Here is a 25,903-nt window from a genome sequence, read left to right as displayed (position 1 = left end):
TCAGTCTCAGAGTTAAACTGCTGACTGCGGTGCCAATGTGGACTTGCTGTGTGCCTGGAACTGTGCTCAGCTCAGGGGCACCAAATGGATCTGAGGCAGGAGCTGCTGCTCCATGCTGAACTGTGCTGACCTCAGGCAGGAACTGCCATAATTACCATAATAATAGCGCACTTAAGGTTTAGGCTTGGCAGTAAACAGGCAGTACCATATTACCCCTATATGGTGCAACTTAAGTTTTTAAGAACTGCTTAACATTTTAAGAAACGCTCCTGGATAGTAAAAAAAAAATGTTACAGATTCACAATAGGACAGATTCAGACCACTAAATAAGTCACACTGTTGGATGAATGTACGTAGGCTTGGGAGAGAGAAGAAAAAGACTATAGAGAATAAAGTTAATGGTTTTTTTTTTTTTAAAAAAAAGGTAAAGTCTTTAAAGAGATAGAGTACAGATAGTTAAGAGATTAAGAAAAAGAAAGAAAAATAAGCCACGTAAAAATGGAAAATTCACATAGAGTCTGGATTATGTACACTGTGTTTTCTTTAAAATTTTTGACTGTGAAGGAGCTAAGTACAGAGAGACATTTTATTACATGGGCTGCCAAGCTAAACCAGAATGGATATAAGGGTATTACGATTTCAAAATTTGGGTCTAAGGATATGATGCTTTGGAGAGGGTCTTCTTTTGTTTTCACAGAGGACCAGACCCTGTGGATTGCATCTATCCCAATATGGTATGATAGACCACGACCTCCCGAAAACTTCTTGTGAACACCCTCAAAAAATTACTTCACTCAACTGCCAACTGAGATAAACCTGGCACACAGGTTATACCCTAAATGATCTGATTAACAGTGCCCCCATTCAGCAGGAAGAAGTTTGGATAGAAAAAACTGCGCCCATGTTCCCAAAATATTGTTTATAAATGTTCTTTTACATTTAAAGGGGGAAATGATATAGGTATGAATAAGTTGCATTGGTATGGATTTTAAGGTCAATTTTGTTATATGTATATGTATTTCTGACCTTTATTAAGGTATTGTGATTGTATAGTTCATTTAAAAATGTACTGTATAATTAGGAAATACAGGTTGTTAATGGATAATCATTGATAATAGTAAAGCTTGCAGTCATGTTAGTTAGATTTTCTAGATATATAGAGATATATTTCAGATAGGCATTCTTCATATCTCTCAAAGGCTGCAGAATATGGCATTTGAAATATTTTAATAACTTAGGACTTTTCATGACAATGAGACACACTGCTCCTGGCAGCACCAATCTACTTCAAGAAGAAGATGGGCATTGAAGAGGATCCTTATGGAGTTTGATAGCCATTTGGGCAAGAAACTGTTCTTGCCTGGACTATTGCATAAACTGGACACAGAGAACCCACAGAGATAGGAATACTAAACTTGCCTAAAGGTGAGATGATCTTTCAGGGTTCCTGACTCATGACAGAGTCTGCAAGACATTCTGCAGGACACAGCAGAAAGTGACTGAACTGTTTTGGAATTTCCTGCTTGATAAAAATGTCTGCTGGATACTATGGGCCTAAAGGCTGAAGATGGATGTCCCAATGGTACAAGAGAACTTTGGGTGACTGTCCAGGCAGTGAGATGTCTTTGTCATTTCTAGAGTTTTCTTATTTCTTGTTTACTTAGGTAGTATTATATCCTTCTGGAGTCTTTGATGTAGTTGAAGAATAAAGAGATAGGGTAGTTTTCTTTAGTTATGACAGAAGATAAAATAGATATAAATATTGTAACTGTAATTCTTACTTGATAACTGTTTTTTCTATATGTAATTTTACTATGTTAAAGTTAAAGCCTTCCTTTTTTTGTTTAAACAGAAAAAGGGAAAGTGATGTGGGAGTGTCATATATCAATCTGTTGGTTTCGTTGATTAAGCAATAAAGAAACTGCTAGGCCCATTTGATATGCCCACCCTTAGGTGGGTGGAGTAAAGAGAACAGAATGCTGGGAGAAAGAAGCTGAGTCAGTGAGTCGCCATGATTCTCCCACTCAAGGCAGACACAGGTTAAGATCATTCCTGGTAAGCCAGCTCGTGGGCTACAGCAGATTATTAGAAATGGGCTAGTCCAGGTGCAAGAGCTAGCCTAGAAGAGGCTAGATAGAAATGGACCAAGCGGTGTTTAAAAGAATACAGTTTCCGTGTAATTATTTCGGGTAAAACTAGCTGGGTGGTGGGACGCAGCCCAGCCCGCCAATCTTGTTACAACACAGAATGTCTATTTACTCTGGATAGGGCACCAAGAAAACCAGAGAAATGATTCTACCCAAGTATAGCTTGGGGGCCTAATGAATTTAATTAGGGATATATCCAGAAGCATGGGTAAGAGATTGTTTGTATGGTCATGGACAATGTATAAGTGGCTATAAGACTAAATAAAATGCCTCTCTTCAATAAACTCTTAACTTCTTATTCCATAGGGAGAATACTGGGCATAATGATGCATGCTCTTTAAAAATAATCTACTATCTGTATACCTAAGACTGAAGGGGCAGCCTTAATGGTCACCACCACCAACTTATAGCTATCTATATCTGTCTATAAAACTTTAGGGAAGATTAGAACCACAAAAGTTTACCCTCCACATCATGAAGAAAAGTTAAGTCTCTCAATCTGTGTAGGTCTCCTATTAATAATCATATCTGCTGAGAATTCAAGGGGCAATGAGGATGTACATAAAAGGGAAGGCAGCATTCCACATCTTGTAATCATTACATGAGCTAGTCTCCACAATGCTGTGCACAAGTGTGCATGCATACATATATACATACACACATGCATGCATACATACACATACTCACAATTACACAGGCACATGAGCACATATCTCTTATGTTTTGTGTATCTAAAGAAATATAAATTTGTTAATAATAATTAAAAATAATCTTAAGGAATTTGAGGTTTCTGTCATTGATAGTTCAATTTTTCCAAATTTAAATATGTTATTTGTATTTATAGTAGCAAAGAGAGCACCAATCACATATGGCATGATCTAGCATACAGATGTGCAAATATCAGAAACAGAAGTTCCTAATAAGCTATATATAGAAATCAAGGATCTAAAATATTGTATTTGAAAAATTTTAAAAATTGCTGTTGTAGGATATTTGATCAAACTGCGACACTCTGAGACTGCTAAAAGTTTACCTTGACCCTAAAAGAGACATATATGGATCTAATCTACACAGGAAGTAGAAAAAGACAAGACAGACAAGATCTCCTGAGTAAACTTAATAAATCATTAAAAATTTTAAAAGTTGTTTACCTTGAATCAGGGGCCAGAGCCAGTGACAGAGCTAGCTGTTTATAATTAGAAGTAGAGAATCCAACAATTTAGAAAGAGAATTCAAGAAGACACACAGGAAAGAAAGGGCACGGACTTGGGTTTGGCACTTTCCTTTTGATTTTGGGACAAATGAAGAGACATGTCTCCTGCTGGGTTTCCAGCCACAAAGCAAGGTCCTCGGCTTGTTTCTCTGCTTCTCTGATCTAGCAGGTTTTCACATCTATATCAGACTTCTGAGTCTTTGTTGGTAAATAGGATGATAGAGACTTAGTTTAAACCTACATATTGCAGCCATGGCAGAACCCGTGCCATGAAACCAAGGCCAGAAGGCTCTCCAGACCACAGCCTGAGGGATTGCTTGGCCACTGACTGAGGGGCTATAGGGCCACAGATAAAACTGAAATGTCAGTAGATTCATGTACAGCTGCTCAGTCAACAGAAAAACAACAAATTGTTTTCAGGATAATTAATGTAATAGCAATGGTTGGATGTTCATAATATCACTTAGTAGAAGAAAGATAAGGATGAATAAAGTGATTCAAATACAAAGCTCAAGCCCAAGCCCTGCTGTTCAAGGTTCAATGTATACCCTAAAATTGGCCCTTATCTTCTCTAGTTACATGGCCAGTTGTTGAAAAACAAACTGTGATCTCATTCTGTGAGAGGCTGGATTTGAATACTTTTGTAAGCCTTTTATCACTATGTCAAAATTTTAAGTTGAAACAATCAACTTAAAATGAGAAAAGCTTATTTTGACTCATGGTTTCAGAGGTTGAATTCTATAGTAAGTGGTTCTGGTTGGTTTGGGCCCCACAGTAAGGCAGAACAAATGTGGGAATCACATGACTGGCCATTTATCTCCAGGTGAATAAGAAGAAAAGAGAAAGAGAAGAAACTACATCCCAATTTTCCTTTCATATCAGCAATCTTTCTGACTATTGACTCCTGAAATTTTCATTACCTTCAAATAGTGCCACAGACTGATGATAAAGAATAGCAAATAGGCAGCCTGATAGCATTTTCACATTAAACTGATTGCAAAGATTACAGCTACTTTCTTTGTTTAGAATGGGCATAAGTGAAAAGAATTATATGAAACTGGAAACATAGTGTCCCTAAATTTTTAAGAGTCTTTTGGACCTTGCTATAGAGCTTTATGCTTTGTTGTTGTTGTTTGTTAGTTAGTTTGTTTGTTTGTGTTTGAAAAGCCTCTGTACCTCTACTTTTCAGCAGAAGTAATATCACCAGAGCACTTGGGAAAGCTACCCCACCAATGCTTAAAGAAACTGTGATGACCTCTACTGAAGCAGTTGTTATGCAAGACCATGTTGCCTCTTCTACAGAGTGAACTCAACCTTACCATCTATCAATATGTTTCTAGGATGATCATTATATTCAAGTACCAATATGTCTCTGAAGGTATGTATGTGAAGTGAAACCTATGAGAATGTAGGCTGACAAAAGAACCATCTGGAATTGTAAATTTGTACAGAAATATAGGAAATGTATGGGATCTGATATTATGCCACAATGTTACAAGGAACAGGAAGCTCAATTTTATCATGTTTATTGAAATGCACTTACTAATAACATAATATCCTGGTGACTATTACTCAGAACTGAAATGGATCAACAATTGGTACAAGAAATGACATGGATATATTCAGGAAATTATCCTTACTTAGTAAAGTAAACCAATCTGCAAAGATTAGAACATGTTTGCTTCTACTTGAGTAACATACTTGAAATGTCAAAAGTTATACAAAGATCAACAAACTAGTGGTTGACCTATAATAAAGAGGATGTTTAGAGAAGAGAGGTTATATGAGGAAAATGCATTGATCTAACTATCCTAATTCTGAAAATATTAGCCTTTACATGTGAACCAATTGCATGTAATTAAATATGCATAATTTTGTAGACATAAAATCGCATAAACAAGAAAAAGTGCTGGGGATGATTGAAATAAATCAATGGATTAACCATGCTTGCAATATTTATCAGTAGCTTGACAACATGTTACACTTTGTGGTCCATTGGGTTAAGGACACATGACTTATTGCACATAGCTGATTATTGTAATAAACATATTAATCTTCTCTATCAAACACTTAAAAACTTGTGTTCATGACAAGAACCGTAAATCTTGTTTAATATTCCTACCTGATAAAACTTCTATGTATTTTATTTATAGTCTGCCCAGTAAAGCTTATGTCTACACAAATCCCTGATGATATGTCCCCAAAACTTGATAGACTGAAGTAGTGACTCCCTTCCCCATCATGGCACGGACTCCATTCCTTGTAGAACATAGAATTCTTTTCTTCTAGACCAGCTAATCTTGAAATACAGAGAAGGTGGACTTCAGTCTTTGAGGAAAAGGTAAAGTCACTAACTGTACTATTACTATTTCTCTCTGTTCCTCTCCCTTTCTCTCCCCTCTTCTTCAACTCTCTCCCATGGTCCTCATGCTCCCAATTTACTCAGCAGATCTCTTTTTCTACTTTCCATCAAGTACATGCAATAATTGTCTTTTTGGGTCTGGGTTACCTCACTCAATATGATGTTTTCTAGATCCATCCATTTGCCTTTTATTTTAGTGCCCAGGACATTCTGCTTGAGGAATGGTTTTGCCCATAGTGGGATGGGCCCTCCCATGTTAATCAATAATCCAAAAAATCCCCAATGACATGGTAATTGGCAAATTTGATCAAGTTGTCAGCTCTTTAATTGAGCTTCCCTTTTCTCAGGTCTAGGTTTTATCAAGTTGGCAATAAATACTAATCAGTACAATGGTTGAAAAAAAAAAGTAAGTGGATGAAATGATGAATTAGTAAATGAATAGTCAGATGATAGCTGGAGTTGTTAACCTGGGAAATATTTATCAGCTCTTACTATATTTATGGAAGAGAACATTGTAATGTTTCTATTTGCATATTTTTTAAACATTCATTTTATTATTACTTTTTCAGAATTTCACACGAGTACTGTATATAACTTCAGCCCCATTGTCTCCCCTCCAACTCCTCCTCTGTCCCCATTAAATTCATTATATATACACACATATATAAATGTATAACAAACCATTACCCCACAAAAACAAAAAGATGAATACATTTTAGTAACCTGTGTGATTGTCCTTATGATTGATGAACAGGACACTCATTCAATAATGAAGTGATTTTTGCCTTGTCTCAACAATTTTATTGGAGTGGGGTCTCTATCTTTCAAACTCCAGACATATTTTTAACATTATAAGCCTACATTTCTATCTAGCTAAAAGTATTAAGAAAAAAGAAAAAATACAGCTTATATAAAAAAATACAACTGTCAATGAGGAGAAAACAGCAAAGCTAGAATTATTGAACCAACAGACTGTTGTATTACTTTTAATATTTGATATTTTAATATATGGACTTATATTTTAATACAATAAATATGTATGAATCTCTCTTAATACAAATTATTAAATATAAGATAAACATATATACAAATAAATAAATAAGGAATGAAAAACTTCACAAAACAGATTTCAAATCAATAGGTGTGAAGAGAAATGGAAAGTAGAGAATCACAGGCAAACACCATGGTAATAAACTCTGTAGATAAGATCTACTGATGGGTTCTAAATTTAGATGTTAGGAATTTAAGGAGAAAGACAATTTTTTGGGTATGCCACTCATCTTAGCTTCTAGTAAAGCTGTTTTTGAAAAGTCCCTTGCGACTGCCAAGTGAGATGCCAGATCATGGTTTCTGCTTTTAAAAAAATATCCTTGTTCTGGACACTTGGGGCCACACCTAGGACCAAGAATACTTGAGTGTTGTCCAAGACAGCTGGAATAAAGACTTTCAGTTGGCTATACACTGTGGCTAAGTGATCATCTCTGGTGGTTCCCCATAACATTTGGAGTTCCCACTGAGATACCAGAGAATGGACCCAGATACTTAGGGCCCTCAGGATTCGCAGGAGTGGAGAAGGATGTAATGGCTGGGAAGGACTATTAGGGAATACAGGCCTGAGATATTTCAGGACTGCAAGAAAACCCTCTCTGCTCACTGAGAACTCCAGAGGCTCCTAATGCCACCACCCTAGGAGAAAAAAAAAGAAAAGGTAAAATGAAAATCATCTAGTCTGAACAGCTCTAGCGGTAAGTTTGGTCTATAAGAGGAGTCATCTGACCATGGATCCCGTGTTTTCTGGATCCCTGTGAGATATCACAAAATGTTCTGGCATGTAGGACAGTGAATGTGTGCTGGCCACTCCTATTTGTCGTCTTTACGGTGTGTCTCTCTGTATGACTATGTCTCCCTCTTTGTGTTTCTTTTTGTTTTGTTAGTTGGAGAAATCAAAAACAAAAGGAGTGAGACATTCTGAGACTGTAGCTGCAGCTCTTCTAGAGAATTGCACAATTTCCTGAAGTCTCACAAGCTATTCTTGGTCACACTGTGGTGCCCCCATTTCCAGCAGCAACTGTTATAGCTGGCTTATGCTATGGGTACACCAGTGCTCTCAAGCGCTGACTGTAGCTAACAGTGTTTTTGTTGTAACCAATGACTTACTCTGGTAGAAGCCCCTACACACAAACCTTGGCTTAAGATCTGTGCTTTCTCTTGGGAACCTGACTCCTTTTGGCCAAACCAGGTTACCCAGAGTAACCCAAAACTATCTGTTTCCTCTTCTGAGAGCCCTGTGCTCTTCCTGCCTACTCTTAAAAAACTGAAAATACTTTAATTCTCCAGTCTCAGTAGGGGTAAAACCGAAGTTATACTTTTTCCCTGTTCATGGTTTATGTCCCTTTCTCTACTTATATAACTGGAAGACCCAAAACTCTCTATTCTCAGAGAAACTACAAGTCCTTGTCAGTCTGCTGAAAATTGTTTTAAAGTAAGAAAGGTTGGAAAATTTTTTTCAGCAAGCATTATCGGGAAAATTAAAAGCAGCAGCCAAAGAACAACCTGCTAACTTAATGTAATATAGGTCACTCAAGGACCTTCTAGGTTTCTGTAAAGGCTATGTGAGACATATTGAGTATTTACCCCCATTGTCACAGATGCTCCCCCAAACCAGGTTGCCACTAGTAGTGTCTTTGCCACACAGTGATGAGACAGCTTGTCTCTATTTTAAGCTTAAAATTAAAAACAAACTAGTCTCATCCCTGTTTATGATTAAATCTCTGTTCCTTAATTACAAATCTTTCTGTACTCCTCTTCCAGGAAATGACAACTATGTCTTTCTTTTAAAAGTTGTAATGATGATCTTGCAACCCTACCTTTGTTTAAGGTTGTTATGACTACCTTGTTATGACCACTTTGTTATGTTCTTCTTCTGTTACCCTGTCTATTTTTCCTGTCAAATTCCCCATTTGGAAACCTTCTACTACTGAGCTAGAAAAGGCTTGTCTTTCTCACAGCCAGTGCTGACCTGTTGAGCCCACCTTAGGGACAGGCAGTTTATTTACCTAAATAGAAATGCTTGTTTTAATTAATTGTATATGTTAATTCAGCCTTGATGATTTGAGTTGGTGGTCTCTCTCGTCAAATCGTTGGGATTAACATCAGTCCTGGGAGTATACGGAGAAAGCTCCAGCAATTAGAGTACGTTGAAGGGATGGCTAAGTCTCAATTTTTAAAAATTACTCAGAAAGGTTGTAAGAGTCAAGGTTCAACAGAAATCAGACAGGGAGAGAAACTCTCTCATACAGGAATCACCACCCTTGGAGAAACAATTAAGGGAGGAAATGATGAAAATAGACCAAGAGAAAGGGGTCAGGGAATTGCTTGCATTGTTTGATGTGGCCCTAACTCCAGTTCTTCTGTAGTTTACAAAAAATATATTCACAGAACACCCTGTTTTAATGTGTATATGGCTTCCTCATAGCTCGGAACCACTGAAGAAGAATGTGGACCACTAAATGAAAGCCTTTTTAGACTCCCTCTATGCCCTGGGGTACAGAGTCTCAGCCACAAAATCTCAACCTACATCTTTCAGAACACATAGCTGTGCTACAACATAGAGGGAAAAAAAACAACAAAATTCATTCCCAAGACTGTATTTCAGCCATCCTGCAAGTCCTCACTCCCATATCTATCCAGGGGGATGCTGCTTACTGCTGGCTATGGATAATAGAATTTTCCAAGATGACCAAGCCCCACTATGCCAGACCTAGGGGTTATGCAGCTTTTGGAATGGACTGAGAATGAGCACAATGCCTTTAAAGCCTTGAAAAAGGCCCCAGTGTCTCTCCTGGTCTCAGCAATTTCAGTCATTACTAATATATCCCACTTGTCAGTGGAAGAGACCAAAGACATTGCTTAGAGGATCCTCATGCAAACTTTTGGAACCAGTGGCATGTCTGTCCAAGAGAATTGACCTGGGTCACACCTGGGTCAAAGGCATATATAAGGGCCATTGCTGCCACTCTCTTGCTGATAAAAGAAGCTGACTAACTTTAGAGTATAAACTGTTCCTGACAGCTCCACATTGTTGAAGACCTCTGGAGGAGTGCACGTGAAAGATGGATGTCAAGTGCCGAGGTGACCCCATACAAAAGATCTGCTTCTGGATCAAAAGAGCATCCAGTTTCATAAGAAATCAGCACTCAGCCCTGCCAATCTCCTGCTGGATAGTGACCCACACATCACCCTCACATGACTGACTATCTTGAGGTGACAGACCTGGTCCTTTCTGTTAGGCCTGCTCTTACTGACATCCTGTTGGTGACACCAGTTGAGGTATTGTTCACATATGGGAGCCGTTTCATCCAAAGTGTAATCAGGCATGCAGGGGAATTGAAAATGTCCCAAGATAAGACTATCTAAGCACAATCTTTAAGTAGGGTTACGTCCGCTCAAGAGGATGAGATTTTTGGTTTGGCATAAACACTCTGCTAGGAGAAAAACAAGACTATCACTATTTACACAGATAGCAGAGATGCTTTAGCAACAGCCCACCCCCATGGGGCTTTGTATGGAGAATGAAGATTGCTAGCCCTCATCAGAGAAAGAAATAAAAAATAGAGAAGAAATCTTAGTACTTTTGGAAGCTTTCTGGTTACCCAAGAGGGTGGCCATTGTTCATTGGAAAGGGCACCAAAAGCAGACTTCCTCAGAAGCCAGAAGCAATTGAGATGTTGAGTTCGCTACCCAGGAAGTAGTTCTAGAACCAGTGGGGCCTCTCTTTTGGTAGCCAAGCTTACTGGACCACCTACAATGCACTCTGAGACAAGATTAAATGGGTTAAATAAGAACTGATCAAATGATAACAAGGATGGTGGATGCTGCTGACTCAGTTCCCATGAGTCTGGGAAAGTAACTGGTTACAGATTTCCGTAAAGCCACCCACCTCAGAGCCACAAAAACTGCTCATATCCCAAAACCCACCATGTTTATATAAGCCAGGTAAACTCCAAAGCAGGAAGTAAGTCCCAAAGTTATCTGGGGTCAAGGATATGGGCCTCGGAAGCATTGGGCATTGGACTTTACTGAAAACTGGCCCAATGTTTTGGCTATAAATATTTGCTGGTATTTGTAGACACCATCACAGGATAGGTGGAGACTTATTCCACCTGAACAGAAACTGCTCCAGTAGTCACTAAGAAATTTCTTCAGTAAATAATTTCTATATTTGGATTGCCCCTAACTTTGGTGTCTGAAAATGAACTAGACATTGTAGCCAAAATGTTTCAAAATCTGATAAATATATTAAATATTAGTTGTAAGTTACATTGTATATATAGACCACAAAGTTCAGGTCAGCAAAAAATAATGTGTAGAACTCTTAAGGATATTTTGACCAAATTGATCTTGAAAAACTGACAAAAACTTGAGTCCACCTACTTCCCCTTACCCTACTCATGGCCTGATGTACTCCTTATGAGGAGGGCTTACTCCTTTCAAGATAAAGTTTGGGCAATCACTTCCCATCCTCCAGAAACTCAGAGACCTTCCCCAGGCAGAAATGTCTAGTAGATCCCTTTTCCAGTCCTTGTAGGCTTTGCAAGAACCTTGTCAGGCCATTGACTGACCTGCCAGGGCATCATTCAATATCCTTCCTCGGAATCTGCCCACCAATTTCAGCCATGAGACTTGCTTTGCATAGAGAGGGTCTCTACCTGGACCCTAGAATCTGGAAAAGAACCTATTCACTCATCCTCACCAGTCCAACTGTTGTCAAAATCATTTGTGTCATTCCTTGAAAAAGGGCCACTAAAAATGATGACAGATAGACCATCACTTAGGCCTTTGATCCCTTAAGATAAGACTGACCAGAGCTTACTAACCCAGGAAAAATAAAATACATAGCAACCTCAAACATGGACATAGGATTGTAAAACAAGGGTTGGGAAATTCTATATTAAGGGTATACCTTTGTTCTCTTATGTCCTTTCTAGGGATGGAAAAATATGGGTATAAGAAAGGGACCTCGAGTCAGTAAATCAGATTATAGAGAACACTGGTTCTAAAAATGCCATCAGGGATTAGAATTTTATATATTGTCTGCCATGGACTGGCAAAGCTACCTTTTTTTCTACAGTCCAGAACTACTTGCCAAGTGAATGGTACCACCTATAATGGACTGGACTATCTTAAATCCGTTAACACTAAAGAAAGACAATGTCCATTAACATGCCCACAAATCACATTGATAAAGATAATTACTCAATTATTCTTTCAGATAATTTTAGTTGATGTCAAGAGTTAATTTAACTAAGACAATTCCAATATATATACCAAATAAATTGGAAAAGTTAGAAAATTCACAGTAGAAAAACAACAGATATTATTATCGAGTCATCAAGGTAAAATACATCAAAGAAGAATATTTTCACATTGTGAAGATATCTATATGATGCACTGTGAGTCAAAATATCACTGTTGATATTTTCCCCAAAATAGATGTCTGTAATCAATAGAAAAAATTGCAGAAACTCAAATTGAAGTACAGAATACAAAATTATTGATTACTTAAAAACAATAAGATCCTAGTGTTCAACTCTTCTATACTGTAAAAAATGTTGCAAGTGAAGGTAATAAAAATGACATACTATGTGTTCAAAAATCTATAATCTTACTTTTGGTTCAACAGAAAAATTATTTAGGGTTATCTCTTCAAACTTTGGGTTGAGAGATTACAACACTGCTATCTTCCAGTCCCTGTTAACTTCTACTTATTCACATTTCTGATAACACAAAGTGAACTTGACTAAATATATAGAGGCTGAAACATAAAGTATAACAGAGCCAGGTAACTGTTAATGATCTGATATGAAGCCATAATCTTAATATAGTGCCTAAAACTAGTTATGGCCTCAGAGAATAATATCACACATTTACATGATCTTATAAATCTCCTCTTTTAGATATCTGGTTCATAACAGTACTTCTAACTTGAGGTTCACATGATTAGAATTCCTCATAAGTCCTTATGATTCTTTATAAATCCTTATGAACACTTGTACAGTTTTGGAATCATTTTTTTACCATCAAGTAAATACATTTTGAAAGGACTTGACATATATAAGGCGCCTTAACTTTATTCCTTGTCCCTAGTAAGCCAGATCTATATCAAGAGGAGTATAGGATACATATAAATACAAAGCAGTCCTTGCTTCTCCAGGTATATTCTGTGTACCACAGAAGTTAAAGAAATTTGAAAACCTGATTAGAAAAAATAAACTGGTACAGGGAAAAAAGAATAACCAGAATATAGCCATATATTACCTGGACACAGGCATATCCTGTTGCTTCTGAGGTGTTTGGTGCATAAAGCTTTTTACAGTGTGTGGTAACTAAACATCCCAATAATAATCTCTCTTGGACAGAAAATGAAGCTGGTAAAATAAAGATAATCGGCTCAAACTCACATGTCTAGTGACAGCAACCACATATTCTTCTATGTATACTGGGAAAGTACATGTGCCAGTGTTAGAAATTATGAGATTTTTGGCAGGTATTAAATAATATCATTTTTTGCACCCTTGCAATAACTGGCTGTCAACAAAGATAATTATTATTTTTAATCTCAAATGAATATAATAGCTTAACCCTTATTTCCCCATTAAATGCCAAGAAATTATGGAAAACCAAGGATCTTGAAAAGCAATAAAAGAGACAGAAAAATTAAGACATGCAAAGTAATATTATTTATTTCTAGTCATTATGGAAAGTACAATGGATTTGCTATCAGTCTTCACAACAACCCAGGGAAAAAGGACTCATTTTTACAGATGAAGAAATTAAGAACTTAGTTAAATAATATGGCTTTGTTTCTACCACACAATGCAATGTCATGGAATATTTCTCTATTTTCCATTTTGTGTAAGACTCAGTTACTCCAAATTCATTTATATATATTTAACTCTTCCTTTTACGAGTATCGGTCTGTTGTCCTCAAACTAGCCTTTGTCCTCATCACTTGCTTTCAAAGACTATCTCCTATATTAAGCTGCAGATCATTTGTGGAGAATCAAAGCTTAACAGATTACTCATTGCTAATTAAATATCCTGATTCTGTCCACTGAAGCTAATGCATTAAAGTATTTAATGTTTGTTTGGTAAACTGCTTTACTAAATGCTCCTTTGACTTTTATTGGTAATAAACATTAAGCATTTATGGACTGTGAAAGCAGCTTCCCATCCAGCTTATGCTGTTACTATTTACAGTTTGTTAATGAAACATCATTAACTTTCTCCAAAGCAAAAGTTGTTTTTGTTCTCCTCTTTAATTTTTATTGTATGGCATGAAGAATAACTTGCTAAAATTTGGATGTACTGCATTTCCACTGTTTTTTTTTTCCTGAAAATCAAACATTCTGCTAATCCAAATGTACTTTAGGGCTTAATAATAAGGCTCTAGACTGGGAATAGATTTAATTCTCTTTTGCACATTTCCCAGTATTCTAGCTGTATAATGGTCAGACTTAGGTACATCAAAGTGTCGGAACAACAATGTCAAATGATTCTGACTCCCTTATTTTATAGTGATTCAGTTACTCGTAATATGAGCTTTTCATTTAACTCTCCATAGTATTTGTATTTTATTTTGGTGAGTATTTATTCATTATGCATATTAATAGGGTTCAGATTTCTTAAAATCTAATTAAGCATTATTTTCAGTTTTATGAAATCACAGAAAGGGAAAGAGTGCAAAAGATTTCAGGACAGAATACTTGAAACATAGTGCCCTCCTGTAAGCTTTTGAGACCAATGAGGAAAAATTAGGCTTTCATATACTGTGAGCAAACATAGTATCATCTTGAAATAATAAAGCATAGCATAAAAGATAAATAGTGAATTTCTAGTTTTTTTAAGAAAATATCTGCACACCTTTAATTCAGATTAGAACCCAGTATTAAGTCCGTACAGATGGCCAGCGGTGTAGTTCAGAACAGACTAGCACGCTTTAAATTACCCTGTTTCTTATAACAACGAGTCCACCTATTGATCATTTTAAACACTCCTTGGTTTCTGGACCTTCTCTAAGGAACTGTTTTCCTGTTCTCTAAAGTTCAGTTAGGCACTTTCTGAAAATTGAGACTGGGTTGCTTGAAGACAGGAATTTTAATCTTTCGTCCCCAGTTGTTCTCTGGACCCCATGAATAAAATAGGATTGCACAAGTCCAATGCAGGGATGGTAGGGTATCCAGTTATAAGACCCGTCAGTTCACCGCAAAAAACCTTGGCATCAGTCTAAGGTGGCATATTTTCACCTAGCTGTTTGTGTTTCTTTTCAGTGTGTCTGTCCCTTTCGAAATTCCTCATCATCTTCCTATTGCTGTGGGCACATTCAGGGCAGAGCAAATTATCTTCCACTCCAGGGGATGGGAACACACAGGCTGGTAAAATGAAGAGAGGTATCATCCTTTGGGAACTGTCTGGAACCCAGGTCTGACCGGCGTGCATCTGCAGGCAAACCCAGCTTTCCTTATAGGCAGGGAACTGCCTGCCGCGGACAACACACCACTTGTATCCCGTGACTGGGGGCAGAAATGCTTTGGCTTTAGAGGGAAGAGGCTGGCGATTCTCAGCCCTAGGCTGAGAAGCTCGCATGGTAATTCTTTCCCAGGCTGCAAAAACGGACTCACTTTCTGAAGTCAGAACTTCTCCCTGGACTCGTCCATCTCTCTTCCTCTTCAAACCTCGAGGTTTGGGTCCTGCGATGACTGCTTTGTTGGTTTTTTTCGCAATGGGCTTCAGTCTGGCCTCACGAGATGTTTTGAGAATATGGCATATTTGTTCAGAATATGAACATTGTTGGAGTCTCTTGTAGACTTCCACTTTCTTGCCGTCTGTACTCCTGAATTTCTAGTTTTTAAGTGTTACTTGAACTTTTTCTCTGATTCATTTTAGTATTTCTGCCTGTCATGTCAAAACTGAGGGAACTCAAAATGATTGGATTTTCTTAAATAAGAAAAAAAAAGCTAATAGATCGGATGAGGTGAACTTTCTTCCCAATTACTCAAATGATAGGGGCATTTGGCACATTCTGACCTTTCAAATACTGTGACTCTAACATTAACTACAGATACAAGAAAATCATAGTCCCTAATGTGTGTCAGTACTCAAAGAGAATGTCAAAATTCCTGTGAAAAGCAAATGTTTTGTTGCATAATTCAGTTAATTTTACAATTTTCAGTATGACACACTTTTAAAAGGCTGGCTTTTTCTATGTTTACTTTATGGATTTGTAAGTGATAATTTATTTAACAGAAATATTTTAATCCAAATTTCACTTGTGCCTTTTGGGGAAAAAATTACAGTAGTTCTAGGCATTAACAGATGCTGTGAATGAATGGTTTTTATTGATAAGAGAGAAGGGATGCTCTATCCTGAGAATAACAAATACCTGTTGGGTATTTACAAAATGCCTTCATCTGTCATGTGCTAGTCATTTGGTAGTTAAAATGAAGCAACAGTTTTCTTCTGGTTTAGTAAAGAAAAGCCATGTATTTTCTTGTTGAACATAATTTGACTTTGCAAGAAAGCTGTCCTTATTTCTGTTAGTCTTGAAGAAAACCTTCCTTTTGGCATTTAGCAATAAATCATGGATGCATGTTTTGCTTTTCTTCAAATTCTAGCCAAGAGGCAAAAGTCTTTTCTAGAGGTATCAATATGCATGATAAATAGTTCTGAGGTAATCAACAAAATTAATCAATTTAAAATAGGAGGTCAAGGCTAGAGAAATGAACCTGTGGTTAAGAGAACTTTCTACAACTGCAGAGGACCCAGGTTTGTTTCCTAACACACCATGGCTGCTCAGTCTATCAGTACCTCTAGTTTCTGGGAATCCAGAACCATCTTCTGACCTCTGTGGATACTGCATACATGTGATAAAAGTACATATACACAAGTAAAACATTCCTACAAATACAATATAAATAAAGAAATCTTTAAAGATGAAAGGCAAAATACATGCCAAGAAAGATGTCACAGATCAAAGTATCATTTAACCTTTATGAGAGACACTTTTCCTTACTGTTAACATAGACACTCACATTTGGACAATGTTCCAGGAATGAGAGAATGCAGAATGCTCAGCCCTAAAGTGGATGTCTGTATTATTACACACCTGCCCTCAAGGTTAAGGGAACATTGGAATGGAAGAGTAAGTGGAAACACTATAAGAGCCTGATATGGCGATATTGACAAGTGAATTATTTCCCAGACACAATAAGACAAAGGCACAGATGAACTCACAGAAATTGCAACAGGATATACAAGGACTTTATGAACAAGTCTGACAAAATCACAACATGGAGGAGGGATAGTGAGGATCTGATCCCACTACTAGCAGAAGAATTACTGATATTTGATAGCTGACATTAAGAAAAATGAGAAGATTTGTACTACAGGTGTTCAACTTGTCTTGTTATTCCCATTTTACGTATATAGAAACATATACCAAATGGTTAAACTACCTGAAATGTTAAATATATACTAAATATATTTAAAATCATGCATATTATTTCCAATGCAAAGTATATTCTCCTATATATATATATTCTATTGTTTTAAAAAAAGGGATACAGATAATGTAATAGTTTGTCCTGTTCCTTTAAGAGTCAAGCCACACCCACTTCTTCCCCTGTCCTCCTAGGCAAGCTGATCTTCATCTGTGGCTCTCAGCCTGAATCAATCTCTCTCTCTCTCTCTCTCTCTCTCTCTCTCTCTCTCTCTCTCTCTCTCTCTCTCAAAGAGGCAGCTTCTTCCTCTATCTGTCTCAGTCTCTCACCTGCCATATAACTCTCTGTCTGGGACTCGCTGATCCTCATGGCCCATGGGCCACTTGGGGGCTCCCTACCTGGGTTGGCTGCTTTCATGGCCCTCCATGATTTTGTGCCTGCTGCCCACTGCAGCCACTTGTGACATTTTACATTTAACATTATAAATCAGTCAAATAAAATCTCGTTATTAAACCATAATTATTCCAAAAACCATAGAAAGTCACTATTAATATGTGTGTTTTATTTGCTCATATACATTTCGTATTAGTTATATGGCTACACTGGCTGGTTTTTCATGTCACTCTGACACAGGCTAGAGTCATTAGAGACAACAAAGACTCAATTAATGGAATGCCTCCATGAGAACTAGCTGTAAGGCATTTTCTTAATTAGTAATTGATAGGCGAGGGCCGAGTCCATTGTAGGTGGTGGTATCCCTGAGCTTGGGTTCTATATAAAAGCAGACTGAGCAATCAAAGGAAACAAGCCAGTAAGCACAACTCCTCCATGGTCTCTGCATTAGCTCCTGCCTCTAAAATCCTGCCATATTTGGGTTCCTGTCCTGACTTCCTTCAGTGAAAAATGGCAATATGAATGTGTAAGCCAGATAAACTCTTTCCTCCCCAACTTGCTTTCTGGTCATGGCATTTTTGTCACAGCAATAGAAACCCTATTTAAGACACAGCTCAAGAATTTCTTCAGAGGTAAATTTTTGCACAGTATAATTACTGATTTAATATTGTAATTATGGAGGTTTTTAGATTGACTGATTTAAGTTGCTACAGGATCACAACTGAGGAAAGACTGTAGAGTAGTAGCCGGGAGAGTAAGGAAGATGATGAGGTGGTCAACTGTACATGTCAGCTTTATTGGAACTCAAAGTGCGCAGCGTTCTGGCTAAATATTATTCGGTATGACAATGGCAATACACATACAGTGCTATAGTCAATTTCATTAAACAGTACCTCATCAACTAAAAGCCAAGACAAATATAGCTACATATCATGGTTCATCCTTATCAGATAATACTAATTATTTGGCTAATTATTTATATTAATGATACAGGGTTTCCCTTTTTCATAACTGTAATAATTGTATAATTTATATTTCTGTGCAGATTTGTAAAATAATACATGTATTTGATTGTTCACTTGCAGTTAATGTTTTAGATGCATATACTCAGCATTAGAAAGCTTTTCACCATCCTCAGTATTTATATTTAATAATTTTAATTTTAAATCTTTGCAGGTTGAACACCTGATAGAGGACTAATACCCAGAATATAAAAAGAACTAAATAATGAGTCAAACCAAATGACTCAATTAAAAAATTGGCTTTGTATCTTAACAGAGTTCCCAAAGGAAGAAATTAGAAAGCTTAGGAAATACCTTAAAGAGTAGTTTCTTATTTAGGATTCCTATTCCCGTGAAGAGACATTGTGACCACAACAACTCTCAGAAACGAAAACAAAACATTGGGATGGCTTACAGTTTCAGAGGCTCCATTATCATCATGGCAGGACATGGTGGTTTGTAACCAAACATGGTGCTGGAGAAGGAACTGAAAGTTCTACATCTTTAGTGCAGCAGGAAGTATCTTGGGATACTGGATGTGGCTAGAGCATATATGAGATGTCAGAGCCCACCCCTATGGTGACATGCTTCCTTCAAAAATGCCACACCTACTCCAACAAAGCCACACCTCATAATAGTGCCACTCCCTTTGGGGACAGTTGTTTTAAACAACCACAAGTAGTCATGAGTCTTAATAATTAGGAAAATGAAAATGAAACACTTTGAAATTTCACCATATCCAAGTCAGAATGACTTAGAAAACAACTGACAACAAATAGCAGCAAGGATACAGGGAAAAAGAGGAAAACTCATTCATTATTGGTGGGATTTCAAATTGATACAGGAAATTGGTGTGAAGAAACCCCCCAAAGCTAAAAATAAATCTACCAAATCACTCCTTGATATATGCCCAACAGATTCAACATATTACTCACAATTACTTGCTCAGCCATACTTACTGCTGATCTATTCACAATATCTAGAAATTAGAAACAAGCAAAATACCTTTCACCTGAACAATGGACAAGAAAAATGGAGTACATATACATTATTGGAACACTATTAAGCAATAAAGAATAATTAAATTATGATATTTACAGAAAAATGGATAGAATGAAAAAAAAAACTCAATGAAGTAGCCTAGACTCAGAAAGTGAAATGGTACATGTTTTCTCTTGTTTGTGGATCCTAGCTCAAAGTCTCTAAATATGACACGTAGTAACCACAGAAACCAAAAACTTAAGGAAAAGATCAGGGGGTGGGAAAGAAAGATCGCTAGAAATGGAACTAGTAGGGCACAGATGCTATGAAAGGGAAAATGAGGAAAATAGGGGAGACAATTTACTGAAAAAGGTGAGGGTAGGGCAATACAAAGAGACAAGTGAGTAAAAGAAGAAAAGATAAGTTGAAGGTTGATTGAAAAGCCATAGAGAAATGTATCATTTTCTGTTTATTTGAAAGTATATATTTCAATGTTTGTATTTTCATACATATGTGTAGATACCATCTTCCAGGCATTGCAGGTGCCAACATTTATGTGTATATAGTCCCTATATATCTTTTTAAGTAATACATATAAGTAACATTACATAGACTGAGCAGGTTTTATTTACAAATATATGTATATAATAACAATAATTAAAGAAAGAATAGGCCATGAATATGAAAAAGAGATTGGAAGGGTATATGGGAGCGTTTAGAGGGAGGAAAGGGAAGAAAGAAATGATGTAATTATATTATAATCTCAAAATTAAACAAAAAAGCTACAATTATATTTTGAAAGTTTAAATCTTAGTATTTATTTTACTGACACAAAAGATAAGTTACATTAATGTGGCAATATATAAAGTTTGGTACATGTATATATTATGTAATATTTAAATCATTTAAGTATATTTATTTCTCCCTAATTATTTAATCAATTCTTTGTGCAAAAAATACTCAGGATCTTTGCTTTTACCTTTCAGAGGTGTATAATTCATTATTTTATTAAGAGTTACCTTAGTTTTATATCCCACAAACAGATTTATGGCCTATTGAACTTACCTATTAATCAACCATGCTACTATGCACATTCTTTCTGGCCCTTAGTAACAACTATTATACTCTCAAGTTCTATGAGATGTACATTTTAAAATTCCACATTTGAGATCAGACATTGTTTATTGTTATGTGCCAGATTCATTTCACTAAATATAGTAATCTCCATTTACAACAACTGCTTTTTTTGTATTATGTAGCATATAGTCCTTATCCATTCACCATTTGATAGATGTGTTCTTTATATTTCTTGTCTTGCTGTTAATCCTACTGTAATAATCATGGGCATAGAAATGCCACTGAGAAAGTATTATGAGTATGTTCATCAAGACATTATATAAGTTTAAGAGAATAGGAATTGTGGCATAATTTGATGATTTTCCAATCTACACAAAAATTTAATATATTGTATCTCAAGTAAGAATAATATGTATCAGTTAAAAAGTAAAATTAAGCACACAAGGACTCACAGCAACTTTCATTACTGGCAGAAGATTGACACAAGATTTAGCCAATTAAAATTCCTGTATACACCAGGGAGGGGGCTCTCGTTACCAGTCCTAACTGAAGAGCTTTAGTTAGTTAGTAACAGTTTGTTGAGGAAATGTCCATTTTTTTTTTCAGTGCTGTGGTTTTCTTTTAAGTGTCCCATTTTCTAGTGGATGGCTTATTGTATCCATGTGGATAAGAATGAACCTAATTGGAATGAGTGCGTTATTAAAAAATGAAAAAGACCTATAGTTGGGAGATGATTTGGAGATGGAGGGGGATCTGTAAGACAGCATAGAGATGATAAAAAATACACATTTAATACAAGGATAAAATTTTCAAAGAATAAATAAAAAAGAAAAATAGAACCACCAAAGCACAGACGTTCTTGAAAATGACTATTACTTCAGAAAAAAATAATTTAAGAATTTAAATTTTTCCCAATAGAACTATCGGAAACTCACCAAGGCCAACTGGCCTTTGTCTGAAAAAGCCTGGGATAAAACCGGACTCGCTGAACATAGCAGACAATGAGGACTACTGAGAACTCAAGAACAATGGCAATGGGTTTTTGATCCTACTGCACCTACTGGCTTTGGGGGAGCCTAGGCAGTTTGGATGCTCACCTTACTAGACCTGGATGGAGGGGGGTGGTCCTTGGACTTCCCAGAGGGCAGGGAACCCTGATTGCTCTTTGGGATGACGAGGGAGGGGGACTTGATTGGGGGAGGGGGAGGGAAATGGGAGGCAGTGGCAGGGAAGAGACAGAAATCTTTAATAAATAAATAAATATAACAAATAAGAAAAGAATTTAAACTTTTTAGCTATGGTGGTACACAGTTTTAATCCTAGGACTCAAGACCCGGAGAGAGGCATATCACAGTGATTTTTAAGTCATCTTGGTTTATATAGAGAGAGCAAGGCCAGGCAGAAATACATAGAGAGATCCTGTCTCAAAAAAGGAACTCAAATTCACTACTATAAAATGTTAACTTGAAAGAAGATTATTTTAATTAGGACTCTAAAAAAATAACAAAAATATATCATTCAGAAAAATGCCATTGGCATGACACTAAAAAAGATAGACCTAACAAGTTTTCTAAACTATGTAACTATAAACCAATAATAACTAGTATGTCAATGATGGCTTTAATTTTTATATTTATATATTAATTTTATTTATACATAAATATTGTTTTGCAGAAATAATTTTATTTTGAAAGAATTCAGTTTGTAAAACATCAGTAATGCAAAACCAAACACTATAGCACAAATATATTTTTAAATATATAGTTTTAGTTAAGTGTAGTATCTTCTTTTCATGCTTCTTCATTTTTATCATTAATTTTATAGTCATGCTAGTTCTCACTATTGACAAAAAGATTGATAGGGGGCTTAGAAATTGATGCATAATGCTATTACCATCAGAAATTATATTGCAGAGGAAAGCATGACTTCTGGATCTCTTGTGACACCTACCTACACAAATAAAGACATAAATAAGCAGCTAATAGGATTACAAAGAATTATGTTTCTTTTTTTCCACAACACTCTGAGAGTATTGACTGATCAAGTGACATTGTTTGTGAATATTACCCTGATAGCCAGTCTTTCAACCAATTAAGTGTACAGTTTATTTTGTGCTTAATGACAAGTCAGAATATCAATGTACAGATTAATTTCTGAAATGTAGCAATCATAAATAAATAAATTCCTTCGAATATATTGAATTCTTCATTCAAACTTTGGTTTTGGTTAAAACTTGTCAAACAGTAGGTCTGATCCAACAGTTCTTTCACCAGTTTTCTATTGTGATGATTCAAAACAGTCTATGAACTATATGAGATAAACTTATATTTGAAAAAGAGGATTTGGAAGGAGAACTGTCAAAGGGCTGAAAATATCCCCAACAACATTATGATTTATAATTAATGTTAACAATAATTATTGGAGTTTTCTTTAAATTTAATCTTACTTAATTTTTTCTCAAATTCAAACAATGCTTATTCCTCCACCTTCCCCTCTGGTTTTGCTCATAGTAAAAACACACATTACATAATTTCAATTTATAACTTTTTTGTTTGCGCTAGCTACAGATATTGACATCTTTCTTTGTTTTTGAGGCAGGTTTTTTTCTATGTAGCCCAAGCTGTCATGGAACTCACACTGTAGATCAGGCTAGTCTTGAATTCCAAGAGCTGCCTGTCTCTGCCTCCCGAGTGCTTGGATTAAAGTTGTGCAGCACCACCACCCCGAAAGATATTGAATTCTTAATAATGACGTATTTTTCTGGAGTTATGAAACTGTATTCACCAATCTCATTTTTGGGTGAACTCCCTAAATGAACTATATTATTTCACTATGTATATATTGTTTTCATTAGATTACCTATGCCAAACATGAATATTTGCATTACACGATGGAAACAATTATTTATATAGCCACCTGGAAAATGATTTAAAGTGTATTCTTATCTATTTTATGAATTATGATCCTGATTCCAGTAAACCACTATTAAAATAGTAAAACAAAAAAGGAAATATCTAACTCATATTGTAAAGTTTTTTCTTTGAAATAGTTCTTCCTAAGACCGAACATGTTTTAATGATGTTTGCAGTATAACTGTTTCTCAATTTGTTTCTTTTGCTTGTTGAGTAATATGTTCCGTAATGTGTTTTTATAATTAAAAGAGATGAAAAGTAAAATTGATAAAGAAGCCTAATTGGTTTTTCTTGTTTGTTTGGAGCTTCTGTTCAATTTTTTTTAATGTGGTCTTCTTGTAAAATGTTAAAATTCAAAGGTTTTGCAGATGGTATTTAAATTGTTTTTCAAAAAGATGTTTCAGTCCACAGTATTTTGTTCTTTGTCTCATGAAAAATAAGCTTGAGAATCAAGATGATGATGATGTTTCTGTTGTTTGAGCTTGATTAAATATAAGTAGATATATGTTGACATTTGTTTAATAAGTAAAGAATAAGAATTCCATAATAATCAAACACTTTATTTACTTCCCAGAATCTATAAGATATCCATCATATATTCTGAAATACGCAAGAAAAAGTCATAAATGAGGAACAGACTTGGTTTTAGAGATTTCCAAGTAGAATATAGGTAAGTAATAATTTAGTTTATATGTATCACAAATTTCCATACTTATCTTAAATATGCCTGACTTTTCATTTTCAATAAAAGAAAAACCTTTAGAAATTGTTTCTCTCCTACTTCATACTTACTGACCCACAAACTCAACACATAATGACATTATTTAAAAGGGTAATAAAAATTAAATGTAACACCATACTTTAAACTCATTGTGATACTGGACTGTATCAAAGTATTCAAACTGAGTTTGAAATCATATACATAGATGTTAGATTGACGAGAGATGGAATAGACATATTGGGCAGGGTTCTTTAAAGGAATAGAATTAATAATATATATGAGATTTATTAGACTTAGTAAACTGTCTTACAGGATGCACTCTGGATAATATGACAACTTCTGTCTTCATACTACAGAGGCTAAGAACCTGGCCCTGTTCAGAACATAGTGCTGGATACCTTGGTAGTCCTAATCTAGTGATCAATGCAGGCAGAATGCAGAATGTGGGATAGTGGCAGGTGGTGGAAGGGAGAGAGAAAAAGAGAAAGAGAAGGAGAGAGGCAGGGTGGGTGGGAGGGACAAAGATGTAGTGAGGCAGAAAGATGATGAAAACATTTATAATGTGCATGAAAAATAAAATTATTGAGTATTTCTTCTTTTAGGAGACATTAAATAACTCATACCAGTTTGTATCACACAATATACAAATGAATTCAAATGCTAAAAATAACTTTGCTAGTTAAAAATGGGGGTGCATGCCTTTAATTCCAACTTGGGGAGGAAGAGGCAGACTGATCATTGTGAGTTTGAGGCTTGTGTGTCTACATAGTGAGTTCCAAGCCATCCAGAGGTATATAGAGAGACCCCTATCTCAAGAAACAACAGCAATAGAAGTAGCATTGGTCCTTCTAGGTATAATAGGAAAATATATTATAGGCAAATCAAGTTCATTTCCTAACTATTCATATCCAACAAATACATTTAGTTTTAGTTTGTTGTTTGTACTAAGAGGCAAAGTAGTTACTTTGAGTGACACCAAGCACAATAGAAGTTATATTTTGGTTTTCAGGAGTTATTATTAGTTGAAGAAACAATTGACCATATATATTTCAAACTCACCTAGATAAATTAAACTACATACAAACGTTTAAAAAAAAGGAAATATTATTCTCATGTGCCTTATTTTTCTTCTTTAAGGAAGCACAAATAATGTTTTAACACAATAAATAATGGAATTGGGGGAAATAATAGTATCCTTTGCTTTTATATTACAAGTAGTTGTGTTTTCCCACAGTATATTTGTATCTTACCGCATTTTCATGTAATACATTTTTTAAAATGATGAAAAACAGTACCAAGTTTTGCAAACTAACCTTCTACATTTTATTAGTTATGATTTTTAATTATTGCAAGGTAGCCTTTGATGTTCTTTTGGCAAGCAAAAATAATAGTTCGGTGTGACTGATTGCCAGGTGTGATGTTGAGTGAGGTGGCTTTAAACATTAGCTAGCTCTCTATGATGAATAACTGTTAAATATAGTTTTGAATATCACTGGTTTTTAAACCAAATCATACTGCTATAAAAAATAACAATGAAAAAGCAAAGCAGTAAGCTAATTGTAAGATGTGGCTAAAAGAAGCTAGTCTATTCTTAACCT

The 25,903-nt window shown here is 35.8% G+C and overlaps 1 protein-coding gene across 1 annotated transcript; it reads right to left on the bottom strand.

Moving 5' to 3' along the window:
• Positions 1-14,743: 14,743 nt before the first annotated feature.
• Positions 14,744-17,596, bottom strand: LOC142840328 (developmental pluripotency-associated protein 2-like). The gene is made up of 2 exons (XM_075956896.1): positions 17,550-17,596; positions 14,744-15,614 (listed from the first exon to the last, which is right to left on the bottom strand). The coding sequence occupies exons 1-2, from the start codon at positions 17,594-17,596 to the stop codon at positions 15,008-15,010; spliced, it is 654 nt and encodes a 217-aa protein (XP_075813011.1). The 3' UTR covers positions 14,744-15,007.
• Positions 17,597-25,903: the final 8,307 nt, after the last annotated feature.

Source organism: Microtus pennsylvanicus, chromosome X (assembly GCF_037038515.1).
Source record: "Microtus pennsylvanicus isolate mMicPen1 chromosome X, mMicPen1.hap1, whole genome shotgun sequence".
Taxonomy (NCBI): Eukaryota; Metazoa; Chordata; class Mammalia; order Rodentia; family Cricetidae; genus Microtus; species Microtus pennsylvanicus.
This window is presented reverse-complemented; position numbering and strand designations above follow the sequence as displayed.